Source organism: Hevea brasiliensis, chromosome 1 (assembly GCF_030052815.1).
Source record: "Hevea brasiliensis isolate MT/VB/25A 57/8 chromosome 1, ASM3005281v1, whole genome shotgun sequence".
Lineage (NCBI taxonomy): Eukaryota > Viridiplantae > Streptophyta > Magnoliopsida > Malpighiales > Euphorbiaceae > Hevea > Hevea brasiliensis.
The window spans coordinates 1,692,704-1,709,651 of record NC_079493.1 but is presented as its reverse complement, the minus strand read 5'-3'; the positions used below and the strand labels follow the sequence as shown (position 1 = coordinate 1,709,651).

The 16,948-nt window shown below is 34.9% G+C and overlaps 2 protein-coding genes across 2 annotated transcripts; one reads left to right on the top strand and one right to left on the bottom strand.

Moving 5' to 3' along the window:
* The first annotated feature begins 1,137 nt into the window (after window positions 1-1,137).
* On the top strand, window positions 1,138-8,656 carry LOC110673295 (aspartic proteinase 36). Its single transcript, XM_021836383.2, has 10 exons — window positions 1,138-1,602; window positions 2,102-2,231; window positions 2,355-2,605; window positions 2,701-2,928; window positions 5,609-5,771; window positions 5,962-6,035; window positions 6,608-6,704; window positions 7,589-7,655; window positions 8,005-8,076; window positions 8,207-8,656. Exons 1-10 carry the CDS (start codon window positions 1,367-1,369, stop codon window positions 8,377-8,379), a joined length of 1,491 nt encoding a protein of 496 aa, XP_021692075.2. The 5' UTR covers window positions 1,138-1,366; the 3' UTR covers window positions 8,380-8,656.
* An 895-nt stretch (window positions 8,657-9,551) lies between these two features.
* On the bottom strand, window positions 9,552-16,060 carry LOC131168793 (protein argonaute 5-like). Its single transcript, XM_058135791.1, has 22 exons — window positions 15,373-16,060; window positions 14,558-14,775; window positions 14,270-14,419; window positions 14,012-14,145; window positions 13,819-13,928; window positions 13,466-13,569; window positions 13,226-13,364; window positions 13,027-13,143; window positions 12,823-12,933; window positions 12,649-12,720; window positions 12,433-12,555; window positions 12,166-12,328; window positions 11,971-12,092; window positions 11,740-11,877; window positions 11,527-11,669; window positions 11,372-11,434; window positions 11,232-11,295; window positions 10,663-10,789; window positions 10,508-10,581; window positions 10,296-10,390; window positions 10,133-10,164; window positions 9,552-10,036 (listed from the first exon to the last, which is right to left on the bottom strand). The coding sequence occupies exons 1-22, from the start codon at window positions 15,868-15,870 to the stop codon at window positions 9,864-9,866; spliced, it is 2,970 nt and encodes a 989-aa protein (XP_057991774.1). The 5' UTR covers window positions 15,871-16,060; the 3' UTR covers window positions 9,552-9,863.
* Between the last annotated feature and the right edge of the window lie 888 nt (window positions 16,061-16,948).

Sequence of the window (16,948 nt, the reverse complement as noted above, 5' to 3'; positions counted from 1 at the left end):
AATTAAGGCCTAATAAATAAAAAAAATCAAATATTTAAAGATGAAATATTAATAAATAATATGACAAAAAAATCTAATTATAATTTTCAAAATAATAATAATTTGATTCAGTAAAATAATATTTTTATTTAATTTATTTGAGAATAATTGTCAAAATTATAAAAAAAAAATTAAAATTATTAACTAATACTAATAATATTGTTAAAAATTTGAATTATTTTTATCATTTAAATTATCTAGTCAAGGTAATTGTTAAAATTAAAATTAATATAAAAATTTGAGACTAAATTAATACAAAATTAAAAATTTTTACTAAAATTAAAAAAAATTAATAAAGATTTTTTTTTAATCATTTGACCTAATATTTATCTTATAATATAAAATTTTAATTAATATATATATATATCAAATTTAAATCTCCCAAATTAAATATATATAAAATTATACCCAACATTACATAAAAAAAATTCGTTGTTGCATAACACTTGAAATATATATATTTTTTTTCTATGCCGAAAAATATCATTAAAGAAAAAAAGCGTGCGAAATACGCACATGATGCACGTTTTTTTTTTTTTTTTTTTCCTAAGCGCATGATGCAGTTGAAGCAGTTAGTTTACCGAATGGGAAGCACGGAAAGAAATCATAACTCAATAATAATAATAATAATAATAATAATAATAATAATAATAATAATTTTTATCAGAAATAATAAATAATTAAATATCCTTAAAAAATAAATAATTAAACATTGAATTTTTAAATTTTAATATTTTTTTTATCCTCATATGATCAATCTGTATGTGAGTGTATTATACAATTTAAACTTAAAAATAAGAATAATTTATAATTTAATGTTTGAGGAATGATAAAGCCTGCAATTTAATTTTAATAAAATAATAATTTAGTTGAAATGATTTTTTTTATAATTTAATTTCTTTAATTTAAATTGAATGTTTTGTTTATAATTGACTAACCATAATTTTTTTTAAATAGAAAAATTAAATTATAATTTTTATATTTTCAGATTAATTTGTTTAATAATAATAATAATAATAATAATAATAACTAATGTAATTTGCATTTTAAAAAATCAACTTTACGTAATATATTTAAGTGTTCTTCTGGTTTGAAACAATCAGGTTGTTTGTTTCTTTCTTTCTTTCAACTTTCCTTTCGTTTCCTTCTCTTTCCTTTCTCTCATTATCTATTGATCGTGTATCCGTCAATCTGTTCGTTTCCTTTCCAATTTCACAGCAAAACACAATCTTTTACTGCATCATTCCTGTTTTTATAATCTCTACAGTTTCCAATTCTTCTACCATTGAGATCGAAGGGAAACAACTGCAAAAGCAGAAAAACAGGAATGGCAGTGGCTTTTCCTGTCGGAATTGTCATCGCTGCCGTACTTTCGCACGTTACACTTGTTCTTTCTTCTTTTCCGGCTACTCTTACTCTCGAGAGGGGGATTCCTCCCAGTCATAGGCTCGAGTTGAACCAGCTCAGAGAGCGAGATAGCTTTAGGCATCGTAGAATATTGCAGTCTGCTGGTGGTGTCGTGGATTTCCCTGTTCAAGGAACCTTCAATCCTTTCCTTGTTGGGTAAATTTGATGGTTGTTTGTATTGTTCACGTGATGTTGAGTTTTGGGTTCTTGTTTTTGTTCATGTTTTGGTGGTTGGTAATCATGTGGTTGTACGGATATCCAATTGGGGCAAATGTAAACAATTTAATGCCTGTCGGTGGTTTCTTTGTTTAAGGGTCTTTATGTTTCTACTTTCTATTGTTTACAAGTTTCATCGCTTTCAGGATTGGATTTGTTGTTCTGGGTTTCCAATTTTGGAGTTTTTGACTATGGAATTTAGTATTTTTCCTCGTTATCTTTCATGTTCGTTTTTAATTGAACTATGCAGCTTAGTTTTGTGGGCTCTTAGTGGCTTTTATATGGGACACATTCACTTATACACACGTAGAAACTTACATATGCAATTGAGTTCGTAATGGTTGTTACATTGGAAGCATAAAAGCTGCATCTTGGAACCTGTAGATTGTGCAGTAATTTTGGTGGTTTGATTCAGTGTACTCATTTGATTGTGTTATAGGCTATATTATACAAAAGTGCAGTTGGGTTCTCCTCCAAAAGATTTCTACGTACAAATAGATACTGGGAGTGATGTTCTGTGGGTCAGTTGCAGCTCCTGCAATGGTTGCCCCGTTACAAGTGGACTCCAAGTAAGTTTACTTTAACTTACCCAAATTTTATTTGTTTGATTTTAGTCTCACCAAGTTTGTAACACAATAGGAGCAAGTTAGTGCTACAACTGTTTTCAACATGATTCCTGGCTTCTCTTACAGATTCCACTCACTTCGTTTGATCCTGGAAGCTCATCAACAGCTTCATTGATCTCATGTTCAGACCAACGATGCACTGTTGGAATTCAATCATCGGATTCTCTCTGTTCTTCTCAAAGCAACCAGTGCGGCTACACGTTCCAATATGGGGATGGCAGTGGTACATCAGGCTATTATGTAGCTGATTTTTTGCATTTTGATACGGTTCTTGGTGGATCTGTGACTAATAATTCTTCAGCTGCTGTTGTCTTCGGGTGAGCTGTCATGAATCTGTCAAAAATGAGAATTGTATCATTTCTTATCTGTTAGAAGTTGGAATTCTTGAATTTAGACAGTGAATTTTAAACAGGTGTAGCACATTACAGACTGGAGACTTGACAAAGTCTGATAGAGCAGTTGATGGGATCTTTGGTTTTGGGCAACAGGATATGTCTGTAATCTCCCAGCTGGCTTCACAAGGGATAACACCAAAGGTGTTCTCTCATTGCTTAAAAGGAGATGATGCTGGTGGTGGTGTATTAGTTCTTGGAGAAATTGTGGAGCCAAATATTGTCTATACTCCACTTGTCCCAACGCAGTATGTTTTGCTCCCTGCTTTATCTATTTAGATTTTGATTTTAGCAAGAACAACAATTAGTTTTTTTTTTGTTATTTAATAAATTTCTAGCAGAGTGGCATTTATTGTTTTTCAAAGTGACTATTTTGTTACATGTGCAATTTTTAAACCATCCCTTTGCTGCTTTGACCTTTCACAGCTTGTTGAGCGATATCATAACAGATGGTCATCATATAGTTCATAAATTTAGTTTTTTTTTTTTTTTCCCCTCTCCATAGCGGCTGATTACAGCATATTTATAAAAATTTATATTAATGCTTTCTTGCGTTTTTTTTGTGTACCGCATGGATGTTGTTATTTAGAGCATTTTTATCTTATAAATGTAACTGTTATCATCTTGAAGACCGGTTGCAAAAAGGAGAAGATGCTAGTAAAAGAAGTATTCATAATTAATATATTTCTAGTAATCAATTACAGAATTGTTAACCTTGTTTTTTCCCATTTGATATTATAGACTATCTTTTTATCACTGAAATTTGGTACATTCTTTGTTTTAGTATATTTCTAGTAATCTATTACAGAATTGTTAACCTTGTTTTTTCCCATTTGATATTATAGACTATCTTTTTTATCGCTGAAATTTGGTACATTCTTTGTTTTAGCTCATTGTGGTGAGTTTATGCATCTTGGACCTCAGTTTTCGTCCTTTGTTTAACTAACTTTAGGCTTTTGCAGTGATTGATGGATGCACATTGTTTGAATGGTAAAACACAATGAAATGGGTTTATTTCTTACCTTATGTTCAGCTAGTCATTCATTGTAAAAGTTGTCATACGTTTAAGGGATTAGAGGGTAGTCCTTATAATGCTATTTGTAAGTTTGTATTTTATCTTCTTCATGCACTAGTACTGTTAAAAATCATATGCCCTCAAACAAAGATCATATTCTTTATTTGCTACCATCTCTCATTCCAGATCGTGAGATTCAATCCCTAAAATTTTGAGCTTTTCACAAATTTCTTCCTTAATTCTGTCACATCTTGCTTTCATTTAATTGATTATCATCCTTTTGCCTGTGTAATCTACTTAAGCTCTTTATCTGAGTAATTCCACACATAATTTCAAAGCCTCACTAGTGCAACTGGCATGAATAATCTGTGGCCTGTTTGCGGATGACATAGTTCTGATAGGTGAGACGCGAGGAGTCAATAAAACGCTAAAGTTTTGGAGAAGTACTCTAAAGTCAAAAGGCTTTAAGTTAAGTAGAACGAATACAGAATACATGTATTGCAAATTCAGTGAAGGCCGAACTAGTAATAGGGAAGGAGTTAGTTTAGATGGAGTGGTATTGCTCCGAAATAATCACTTTAAATATCTCGGCTCAATCCTTCAAAAAAATGGGGGGTGTGAGGATGATGTTCATCATAGGATTAAAGCCGGATGGTTGAAGTAGAGACGTGCCACGGGAGTTTTATGTAATCACAAGATTCTCAATAAGTTGAAAGGAAAATTTTACTGTACAGTTGTACGACCGGTCATGTTATATGGTAGTGAGTGTTGGGCAATAAAAGAATCGTATGTATCTAAGATAAGAGTTGCGGAGATGAAAATGTTAAAGTGGATGAGTAGCCATACTAGACTAGATAAAGTCCGTAATAAGAGTATTAGAGAAAAGGTAAGAGTGGTGCCAATTGAAGATAAGTTAAGAGAAGGGAGATTGAGGTGATTTGGTCATGTGAATGGTAAACATATGAAGGCTCCAATTAGACAAGAAGAGCACATTGGGTTAGATGATAGAAAGAAAAGAAGGGGTAGACCTAAACTGATTTGGAGGAGAGTAGTACAACATGATCTAGAAGCATTACACATTTCCGAGGATTTAACTCAAAATCGTTTAGAGTGGAGAAAGCAAATCCATATAGCCGACCCCAATAAATTTTTGGGATAAAAGTTTAGTTGAGTTGAGTTGAGTTGAGTTGAGTTATTTAATATGCACTAATTTTGTTTAGTTGATAATTGAGTTTTCATTTTTGTATTGCGTTTTCTGCAATTGTTATTATTAACCATGGCATCAAATTGAGGCAGTGAAAAACAGCCCATTTTGTATTATTGAAAAGTTCTAAGATGTCTGAATGCTTTAAGTGTGTGGACAATAAATTTTCTGTCCAAGTTACCAACTACCATGAATCAGCATTAATTGATTGTTTTTATGTTGAACATATTTGTATCAATCCGTTGAATGAAATTGAGCTTGGGATTGGCTACTTGGAGGCTTACTCAAATGTGTTGACCAAATAAACCATCTAGACTAAAACTTTAGATCTTGATAACAAGAGTCCTAGTCAAACTCTGTAAGTTTGGTTCAATTAGGCTAGTTAGGTGTCAATGCATATGAAAATAGGCTTAGGGCTTAGAAATGTACTTGCTTTAAGATCCTTTAGATCCGCTTATTATTGGCGGATCTCTCAGTTGCTACCCTTTAAAATCCAGAACCAATTATTAAGCTCAACGCTTGAATAGCTACAATAAAATCTTCTTTACATATCAGATAATTATTTTGGGCATGATGCCTGTTGCTGTTTGATAGCTTTTGATTGGATGGATAACCTGCCATTGTTTTCTAATTGATGCTCAAAGCAATGGAGAGTAAAATTTGTTTCTGCATTATGTGTGACTAACCACCTCTGCATCTGAAATTTCAGGCCCCATTATAATTTAAACCTACAGAGCATATCAGTCAATGGCCAAACTTTAGCCATTGATTCATCAGTTTTTGCAACATCAAGCAATCAGGGAACAATAGTTGATTCTGGAACAACCTTGGCATACCTTGCTGAAGCAGCTTATGATCCGTTTGTCAATGCTGTGAGTTTCAAATGAACTATTTGCTAGTTTTTAATTAGTAAAAGAATCTAATTTTTGAGGATCTTCATGTTCAGTAAATCAGAAAAGACCATTTACCAAGTTCTGTGTGTTATGTATCTCAGGAGTGTAGTGTTACCATGTTATCCAACTTTAACCATATTTGAAGTATTTATTTGTCTTCTTGGTGCAGATTACAACTATCGTTTCACAAAATGCACGCACATATCTTTCTAAGGGAAATCAATGTTACTTGGTCACCACAAGGTTCGCTTTCCATATCTGTAATCTTAGTTTGTTTTTGTTAAATTTGGAGAGAGTACCGGTCAAATTACATATTAATTCATTTTAATTTGAAATTATATAAGTGGTTAAGTTACTTTATACATCAAAATGATTAACTAAGTCAATGTTGCAACTCAACCACTTATATTCACTATTTTTGTTTATTCCTGATGTGGGTCTTAGATTCCCAACACTCCCCCTCAAGTGTACCCACATGATTGTCACTAGACAATTAGTAATCCAATACGGATCCAATTATATAACTTTATGAGCGGCTGAAACCCACAATTCAATTCAAGTCTGGGCTCTGATACTATGTTAAATTTGGAGATAGTGCCGGTTAAATTACATATTAATTCATTTTAATTTGGGTTTATATAAGTGATTAAGTTTCTTTACACATCAAAATAACTAGCTAAGTTAATATTGCAACCCAACCACTTATATTCAATATTTTTGTTTATTCCCGATATGGGACTTAGATTCCCAACAGTTTTCCACTGAGTATGCTGCCCTGTGAGATGATCCTAACCTGGAATTACTTATTTGTGCAGTATTAATGATGTATTTCCTCAAGTTAGTCTCAACTTTGCCGGAGGTGCATCCATGATTTTAAATCCTCAAGATTACCTTCTACAGCAAAATTCTGTTGTGAGTTGTTAAGATTATTATTCATTTACTTTTCTATTTGTAGTTTAAGAATATATCTGTGTATAGTTCATTTGCACAGAAGTTTGGAATGAGATGTCTGTCTCCTTCAATTTATTCTGTGGAATTGAATACTTGGTCTTGATTGTTAAGATTATTATTCATTTACTTTTCTATTTGTAGTTTAAGAATATATCTGTATATAGTTCATTTGCACAGAAGTTTGGAATGAGATGTCTGTCTCCTTCAATTTATTCTGTGGAATTGAATACTTGGTCTTGATTTCCTTTTTTTTTTTTATTGTTTCTTCTTCAATTAGTTTTCCCCCTTTCTGAGTTCTACTTTTCTGTTAAAATTGTTGGAGAAGTTAGCTTTTACATTGTTCTTGCATTTCTTTCATAGAAATCTGTTGACCTCTGAGGCTCTGAATAATATTATAATGCCAATTTTGATATCTTGTACAGCCCAATCTTTGCTGCAATATTTGCACTCAATTCAGTTTCTTGATGTGTTGAAATCTGATGCTTTGGAGTGATGAGGAAATCAGTTGCTCTTTTCTATTTTATACCCACTAATATTCATCTTTCTTCTTTTCTTTCAAAAAAACACAGATTTTAACTTCAAAATCATCTTAAATTTTAATTCATTTGTTTTGTGTTTCATTCTATAGGAGCAGTAGTAAGCTGCTACTACATTTATATCCTCTTTTCTTTATTTAATTTTTTGTATCCAAATGTTACCCTTTGTTTCTACTGAAAGATGGAAATATATTCGGACAATCTATAAGCCTTCACAGTAATCTGAATACATGCTTCTGTTTAATATTGTGCAGTAATTTGATCTGGTGTCTTGCATCTTTAACTGGGATAGTTGAATTGGTATTGCAGGGTGGAGCCGCAGTGTGGTGCATTGGCTTTCAAAAAACTGCTGGTCAAGAAATTACTATCTTAGGAGGTAATGACACCAACAAACAAAGAATCTAGTTTTTGGATTTAGTTCTAAGATGATTTCGGTGTTGTCTAAGATATAGGCCTTGTACGAGTCCTATTTCCTCATAATCTTGTGATTCGACTGCCTTTGAGCAATTATTTTCTGAGTTTACTTCCTTATGCATGAGGTTTTAGTTTTTGTAATCTTCTGATGTCAACCAAGATATTGAAACTTCATCTCCAAAAACATTCTGAATTCTCCTTCCTCTCATAGAAGCAATGCCTAATGATTCACAAATTCACTCTTTTACTTCTTTTCGAATGTAGCAGTAATCCTATGCTTATGCTAACATTACTGCCATTTTCTTTTGCAGATCTTGTTCTTAAAGACAAAATCTTTGTTTATGATATTGCTAATCAACGACTTGGATGGACTAATTATGATTGTAAGTTGCTGCTGCCTTCTATGTTCGGTATCGAGACCACACCGAATTGAAAAAATGTTTGTTCCCCAAACTTGTTTGATTTTAGTCCTGCACCCAACTGATCCTTTATCTGTGAATCCTGTCCTGTTAGGTTCAATGTCTGTGAATGTCTCGACAACTACAAATACCGGCAAAAGCGAGTTCGTCAATACAGGGAATATCAGTAACAATAGTTCACCAAGGAATGTACCTTACAAGCTGATATCAATAACCATTACAATACTCCTGAATATCTTTACACTTGGAAGTTACCTGTTTTTATAGCACGAGCTCTCATTCTTTCTTTTGTAATGCGCTGGCCGGTTTATATTTATGGCAACCGGCAAAGCCATGAACCCTTTAGTTCATATTCAGGGTGTGCAATAGCATGTGATTCTTCATTGTGGCTGCATTTTCCTTGAGAATATTTTTCATCAGCCATGTAAGCTGAGAATTTCATCCATTGAGATTCCATCTATTGACAGCTTTGTAAATTACATTTCATACAGGATCAATGATGTAACGTCAGAATTAATTTTATAGAAATTTCTCAGTTTTGTTACTTCTTGGATGATTCCTTTATCATGGTCATACTGAGATACGTGGCTAGGTTGTTACTTAGCTTCTTTATACTTGTTTACCCTTTTTAAGTCAGTTAAACTTACTTATAAGTAGAAAATTATAAATAGATTAATATTTGATTTAATTTATAAATTTAAAAAACTACTTAAAATAATTTAAAAGTTATATATAAAGATATTTTATGATTTATTTGCTTATCTTAAAATTAATTTTTTATTAAGTAAAATGTTATATTGTTGTAATATTTTTTTAAAATATTAACATTATTTTTATTTTAATAATTACAACATTTGATTATATTTTTTTTTGTATTTTAATCAATACTAAGGTATATATTAAATAAATAGGAACTGATTGATGGTCAGATTGCTCGGACTAGAGGTGGCCGAATTTGGAATGAGAACCGGATCCGTTTAACCTGGAACTAATATCAATCAAACTCAATTGATCGAAACAGGACTAAAATCATCAGGTTGAATGTCAGATCAAATCGATTTTTTTTTATCAAATAAGGATTTAATTAAAATTGGATCGAAAGGAACTGGAACGGGAGAACTTTCAGGTTCAGTCCTCCTGACCTTGGAGCCAGAATCCCCGGCCCTGTTTTGGCCTGAAACCAGGGCATGGCCGCAACATAAATTGTTTTAATCCGTAACTTCTCTAATCCTCCGAGTCTCAAGCTCACGGACTTTCTTTGTAATTTACCAGAACTGAACAGTTCAAAACCATAATGGATGTGCATGCAAAACGCTTTCACCAACATCTGATTGTTTGGTACACCACAAGCCTATTTTTCAGCCTACCTTTAAAAGTAGCTGTACTACGCAGGATAGAGACCCTAACACTAAGGTATCAACATTTATAACAGATGAAAATGAAAATTATAAGAACTTTAATGATAAGAGATTGAGCATTAAGCAAAGTAGTATTTACAAGGAAATGAAATCACTTTTCCAAGCATCTATGTTGCTTCACTCACCATCCCAACAACCAAAACCAGCCTCAGCTAAATAAATAATAACAGTTAAACTCGAATACCATTTGCCAAAAAGAACACCCAGAGGTAACAGTATCAGTTTCATTCAGTTGGGTTAAGGGTAGGCACCGAGACTGCAACGACTAATGGCCATTTGTGCAAAAACTGTGCCAAAAAAAAAAGAGGGAACACAAAATGGGACGTTGGAATCTCAGCAATAAAACATAACATCTTTCACATTATCTTTGATCACAGGAAGAGGTTGGAACTCCCTACTCCTCGCTGTTGTACTCCGTCCGCTTGAAGATCCACCATCTGATGTTTCGCCCTCAATGTAATATCGAGCCCGAAAAGCAGCTAAATGGGCATAATAGGCAGGAGGGACTGCATAATTTAAAACATTTAACCATCAACATTCTAGTGGAAGAAACCAGTAAATAAAAATTAATAGAGTGGGTAATTAACGGACAGGAGTCAAACCTATGGAAACAGATCGAGTACACCTTGCATAACTGAAAATGTTTGAACAGTTAAACAAGTCATCAGTCAAAAGGATGCCAAAATCATGATAATAGAAAAGAAAAAAAATTTCTACATAGCACTAGAGAAACTGGTTGACGGAAAAAGGATGTTAAAAAATTACGTATAACAGAGATTGTTAGTCAGAATTTGCAATCCATCAGCAGTGAAGCGATTCTCATCATACAACACATGGTAGTGTGTAGGTCTGCTTGTTCCCTGCAAGTGTTCAAAGCAGCTAAGTATCAGTTCTCCGATCAAAAAAATCAATACAACACCAAGGGGAGCAGGATCATTCTCATTAATCATATATTTAATAGGTTGAACCAACAATACCTGAATTCCAGCATGGCTGTTCAGGTAGAAATCAAACTCCTTCGGGTGGCATATCTTAGTATCAATAACAGTGCCTACAGAACAAAACTAAATGGTTAGTTTTCCTCAATAAAAGATGCAGCTGCAAAATTCATCAGAGAAGACAATTGGAAAACCTGGCAGAACATTGCCACTCCTGTCTGCCTGACCACGATCAACAGGAAAAAGTCGTGTATGATGTCTCTTCTGCACCACAACAAAGGTCACGCGTGGAAGGTATCCCTCCTCAAGTGAAGAACAAGCCTGGAAAGAAGATGGTAATTAAAACCTGAGGACGCTTTAATACAAAACACATCCTAGCAATGCAACTAATTAGTCACAATCAAATCCAATATGATTTTTCTGATCCTTATGAAAATTTACTAATAAGTTGCACCAATCAGTCGAAAAGTGAAATCAGTTGAGATAAAAAGCTTTCCAGTTAAAACTATGGATGCTCAAGCACAAAATAAATGGAAAAACCAACACTCACAAAGATAAGAATATTGTTGGAAAATAATTGGTTACCAAAATATTGTGGCCCACAATTGGAGGAGTGCTGGAGTGCACATGTTTACACAAAAGCAAAAAACCATAATCCTGCTTCTAACTTAAATATCTTTGACTTCACTACTTTTCAAATATATATCTCTTTTTTACTACATTTAACCCATAGACTGACTATTATCAACAAAGCCCATAATACCTTTCGTATGGCATCCATCTCATGTAGCAAGACCTGGCTAAATTGGCCCTCACTAACACCATCTCTGTCATAAGAAATTAAAACAAAATCAGCAATTGAATGAAAACATGCCAGCTTCCACATTATGAAATAAATATCACCTGTAGAATATAATCCTTCCAGGTTTAAACCCAGTAGCTCTTCTGAAAGATATTAGTAATTCCCTGCATATAAGCAAATAGACAAGGGTAAAAGAAGACTTTTATAGATCAGCTCCAAGGCAATGCACTTGAGAGCATACATGCCAAATCCTCACCTGATCATTCCAGAATGAACTAATCCCTTATCTGGATCATGATATGATTTATAGAGATCCTGGATAATTTCTTCACGGTGAGCCTGTGCAGAGACAAGTCCTCTATACTTTGTTACCTCTGGCCAGTCCATTGAAGCCACTACCTGCATCAGTCAATCAATAATTAATATACTAAGGAAAAGCAGGGGCAGGAACACTAACGACTTTACATACTGCTGCTATCGATGGAACAGAGTCCTCCCCAGGAGCTGGATGAGTTACATCAGCACCAAAAATAATTGTAGGAAGATCAGTCACAAGAGGAATTCTCCTTTGAATAGCATCATTCAACACAGTATTTCTACCACCAACCTAGCAAAGTTCCAATGATAAATCTAAATTATATAGAAGCAAGAAACCAATGAAAAGCAAACAAATAATCAAGCACACTACAAAACAACAAACCTTAACATTGATTTTGAGGGCAACATTTTCAAAATACTGTTTACTTAGCTTTGCTGCCTGCTTTGGTTGACAGCACTGAGAGACAATTCCATATTCAGTCTCACAGATTCGTTTAATTTTCCCTAAAAAAAAAGCAAAATTCAGATGCAGAACAAGCTTCCAATCACAAATTTTAGATCTGGTTTTGTTCCTCACCATATGAGCCACTTAAATCAGGTAAAATGATTATCAACAACTGAAGCCGTTTCTTCTCATTTGCAAGTTTTGCAGTACACTGCTTGTGAACATCAGCAAGAGCCCTCTCAATTTGGCTAGGATGAGCTGACTGTACTGGAATAATAGGATTTGGGTTGAATCCCTAGGCATTATATCAAATAAAATCAAAATGGTCAATCTACTAGATTAAGAATGAAACTTCATGCTTAAATGAATATACAAGTAAATATTATTAGCACAACTTACCATTCCTTTGCTGACACACATCTGAATTAACTGATAACAAAAGTCATGAGGCAAATTTCGGTGGACCTGCATAGAGAAGTTCACACATGTCCAAAAATCCACCATCCCACCATTCACCATTTTCTGCAAAATCAGAAATACAAAATATCATCTAAGCATCATCTTCATGAATATTAAAATTTCTCATATCACAGGGATTTAGTTTCTGACGTCCACCTTGTTTATCATATTCCATGCACCATATTGGGGATCAACCCTTGATTCACCCCCAGTCTCATGATATTTAAGCTGCAGCAAACACAGCATAGACCAAACAAAAAACACAAGCACAACTTTGAGAATCAAAATAACATAAAAAATATAAAAAAAACAAGAGTATGGCAAAATTACCATAGGAGGTGGCAAAACTCGAGCATCAACATATGTAAGTTCTTCTTTAACTTGAATTCCAAATTCATTTGACACAAGCTCATCTCTACTGTAACTATTCCGCCTAACCATCTGCAAGAGCAAAATATATTTTTTTTTTTAAAAAGGCACAGTAAACATAAACATATCAACAAAGTAAACAAGATTTCAGAAACGACATAATACCTGCTTAATGCTATTTTCCCGTTCATGAGGGCGTTGACAAGTTGCTCTTAACAGTGCAGTTACTTGCCTGTCATTCAATTTCTTTGTGTATCTTTGTCCTTCAACAATCCTACAAAGCTGTAATACAAAGAATACATGGTGAATAATCTTCTTATGTAAGAGTTAACAAAAGAAATCTCCAAATATAAAAGAATAAAACCTCCATAGGCAAATAAATGGGCTTTGAATCACTCCCAGCTTGAAGGGCAGGCAAGGACGTATATTGGAGCCCAATATTGTATCTCGCACGAAAATACTGAACAACTGACACATCTGAACTATTATCATCAGGAGTGAAGCTGGATGATATAAAAAAATTAGGCATGATACTGAATAAATTACGACAAAACTGTTAAAAAAATAGACATTTATCAACAAAATACCAAATTCATAAGCTTACAATGTTTGACTCATTGGCTTATTGGATACACCAGTGATCTTGTAGCTTTTAGGATACTCTCTGTGACGTAGCTCTACTTTTATTCCTTTTAAGGACCTCTTCACCTAGAAATAAAAAATTTCCGGGGAAATTTAAAATGTATCAAAACTATTAGCAAAGGGAAACATGTGGAAAACTTAGAACTTTTTCCCCTAAGACTAATATATTCTTTTCACATGAAAGAGAGATCTTAAATGGTACATGCACCCCTTGCTTGAAGCCATAATATGACAACTATCATTTACTCATATTTGAAATTAAAAACCCATCATTTACTCACTCACACACTCAGAACTGAAGCCAAAAAACCAAACCTTAATGCGATCTTGTTCAGACAAAGGCCTTGACAAATCTCTCAACCTGAAGTATTTAGCTACAAAGTCAGTCACCATAATTGGCTCAAAGAAGGATCTGGCTGACACATCTGTGGCATGCAAATTCAATATTCAGGACAAGGAAATAAATAACAATAAATATTAAAAGAAGTAAAAATTAAAAGAAACTAACCAACATTAAAAGACAATCCCATCTGGGTTGGCCGAAGGCTTTGATAATAACCTCTCCAATATTCTATACCATCACCAAGCTCACCCCTTGGCCCCAAATCAGATGAGAAAAATGACCTCCCAACAGTTATATACCTGCTCAAAATTTTCCAAGTGATTAACAAAATATCAACATTCATAAACTTCTGCAAGCAGTATTGATAAGAAAAATCGACCGCAAACAATTCAAATGCTCCATAAAACAGCAAAGCTAGAATACTTTTCCGACGGAGATGCCCTGAGAACAATATCAAGAACTTGTATGGTTTCTTGCGGAGCATCCATTTGTCTACCATATAAAAATTGTTGCAGATGATGAAGGTCCGCCTTAGCTGCAAATTTGATTGCCACCTTAAATTGGCGCTCCCTCCTGCATTAGGATCAATGACAAGAAATGACCAAAGCTCAAATGACAATAAATATATCAGATAGCTGAATGTTGTAAACAGGAAAAAAAAAAAAAAAAACGCAAAACCAAATAGAGATTTAAGGTTAATAACATAATTACGTGGTTGAACCAGAAGACCCTGCACCATCATTCCTCTCAACCAGCTTGACAACAAATTCCTTAGATTCAAAAGGCAAAGGCCCAGCGGTGTAGAGGCTTTTCCTGCCATCATAAGCTGGCATTCGGTTGCCCAAGTGTGACTCACGATACATACGAACAAGCTGAGATATTATATCCCTATTTACTTTCTTCGAAGTTACTTCAGGAGTTATGGTAACCTAGATCAGAAGCAATAACCCAACTTGTAAACATCCAGCATCTAAGTGCAGTAAACAACCAGAAATAGTGCAATAGCAAAAAAAAAGTCCATTTTCGTTCTCACCGCATTCATTCCAACATTAAAAAAAAAGTACCCCAAAAAAATAATAAATAATGTGTGAAAAATTCAGGGAGAAAACCCAGAATTTTTAATCAGCCATAACACAAGATTAAAAATATAAATTAAAAAAAAATTGAGCAAGTTATACTCCATACTGAGTAGCCATCATAGACAAATTGGTTGGAAGAGTATATAAAGGCATTATCACATTGATCGATAAATTCAGCAGAAGATCATAAAAACCAAAACATGCTGGAAGAAAAAGAGAGAGAAGTAGAAGAAGAAAAAGGACCAAATTATAAAGGGCAAATGGTTAAAAATAAATAAAACTATCTGCATTCAATTCAAGAATTCATAAAACAGAAGAGAAAATAACACACACAGAAAACAACATCCGGATTAGTCCTTATAAACAGTGTAAAAAAGTCATCTTATATAATAGTTGTTATCATCATGGACGTATGTATGCAAATGTAATCGGATTAAGAAACGTTACATCATAATGACACAGATCTCTATCTGCGATTTGGACCAAAAAATGGTTCGCCCTGACCACACACTTCCTGCCGACGGTCCCAAACCCAGGCCTAGACGGGAAACGAACATCCTTGGTCAACTGATCTCCAACTGTCAGCTTTTGTTCCACCTCTCGTCTCAACTCCTCCACAGCCGCCGAACTCGAGGCGGCGGCCTTAGGCGGCGGTGCTCGCGAAGAAGAAGCCACAGCTTCAGGAGGCGTCGGAGCAACCGACGGGGCAGGAGCTGCCGGAGAGGAAGCAGGAGCCGGCGGACGGGATATTGGAGGGAAAGCCGAAGCCGGGGTAGAAGCAGCTTGAGTGAAAGCTGGAGCCGGATGATATCCAGGACCACCACGTCCTCTGCCACCTCTTCCACCTCTACCGCCTCCACCACCGCGCTGAAATGACGGCGAGGGAGATGATGATTGCTGGTCTTGTCGAGAATCCGACCGACGGCCACCGCCACGTCGAGACATTGTGCAAGACCGTTACACTTCGTGAGAAAACACGAAGAAAATCAACGAAACCGAAAATCAACGAAACCGAAAATCAACGAAACCAAAAATTCAAAGTGAGAAAATGAGTGAATCAGACAGTAAGGAGAGAGAACATACATATATAGATATATATAGACTAAAGCGGACGCGTCGAAGGACGTGAGTCGCGAGCCTTGAGGTGTGCGCGAGACGTCAGACAGACTAATGACATGTAATATTTTGATGACGATTATACCCTCGATTGTTTGTACTAATATATGTGTCTGTTTAGACCAGGCACAGAAAAAGGGCGGGGTAATGTGTGAGGTGGACAGTTTTATGGTCTGTTGAGAAAATGTGGACTGCGGAGTGGCATCGTGGAGGAATTAGATATTTTTAACTTTTAAAAAAATAATATTTAAATAAAAAAAGAGAAATAAAGGAGGACTTTCGAAATTTAAATGTGTGGTAATATTGGAATTAGAAAAGTTCTAATTCTTACTAAAAAATTCTTATTGCTTTAGGCTTGAGCAGACCATAACGCCACTTACCCAATGCAGAGGCAGCAGAGCAGGTACTCGCCCGGCCCCGCAGGCCAACCAAACCCGCGACTCGCTACCTGCACCCCTTAACTGAAGGTCGTTTTAAGCAAAACGACAAAATGAGGGCAATCAATTTCCTAGGCAGCGGCGGCGCTAGCCCAGAGAAATAACTATCATTACCAATCAGAAGCTCACGGCTCACGCGACGTTTCGAAGTGAGTCGTGGCTGGCTCGTGCGGGTCCTACACATGGTTTAAAATTTGGACCCACGTGCTGTACGCTGTGGCCCCACATATGGTTGCAAAAGGGCGAGGCTTTGTGCCTTGGACTCCCTGTTTTACACGCAAGGAAATGGAAGGGATGAGGTGGAAAAAATAATAAAGAAATAAATAAATGGATTTTGATATGGAAAATACAAAAAAGAGAAGGATGGAATCATTTTGCTTGATAAATGCTGAAATTGCCGCCAACTCAGCAGCTAACTTCGCGCTTGAGGCTAACATCGAAACCATACCTAAACTTCGTCGAGAGGGTTA

Coding starts and splice junctions, on each gene's coding strand:
- LOC110673295 (XM_021836383.2), top strand. CDS start 1,367: ATGGCAGTGGCTTTTCCTGTCGGAATTGTCATCGCTGCCGTACTTTCG. Junction 2,929..5,608: donor ACTCCACTTGTCCCAACGCA/GTATGTTTTGCT, acceptor CTGAAATTTCAG/GCCCCATTATAATTTAAACC. Junction 7,656..8,004: donor AGAAATTACTATCTTAGGAG/GTAATGACACCA, acceptor TTTCTTTTGCAG/ATCTTGTTCTTAAAGACAAA.
- LOC131168793 (XM_058135791.1), bottom strand. CDS start 15,870: ATGTCTCGACGTGGCGGTGGCCGTCGGTCGGATTCTCGACAAGACCAG. Junction 11,296..11,371: donor GGAAGGATTATATTCTACAG/GTGATATTTATT, acceptor TTCTTATGACAG/AGATGGTGTTAGTGAGGGCC. Junction 10,037..10,132: donor TACTCGATCTGTTTCCATAG/GTTTGACTCCTG, acceptor TAAATTATGCAG/TCCCTCCTGCCTATTATGCC.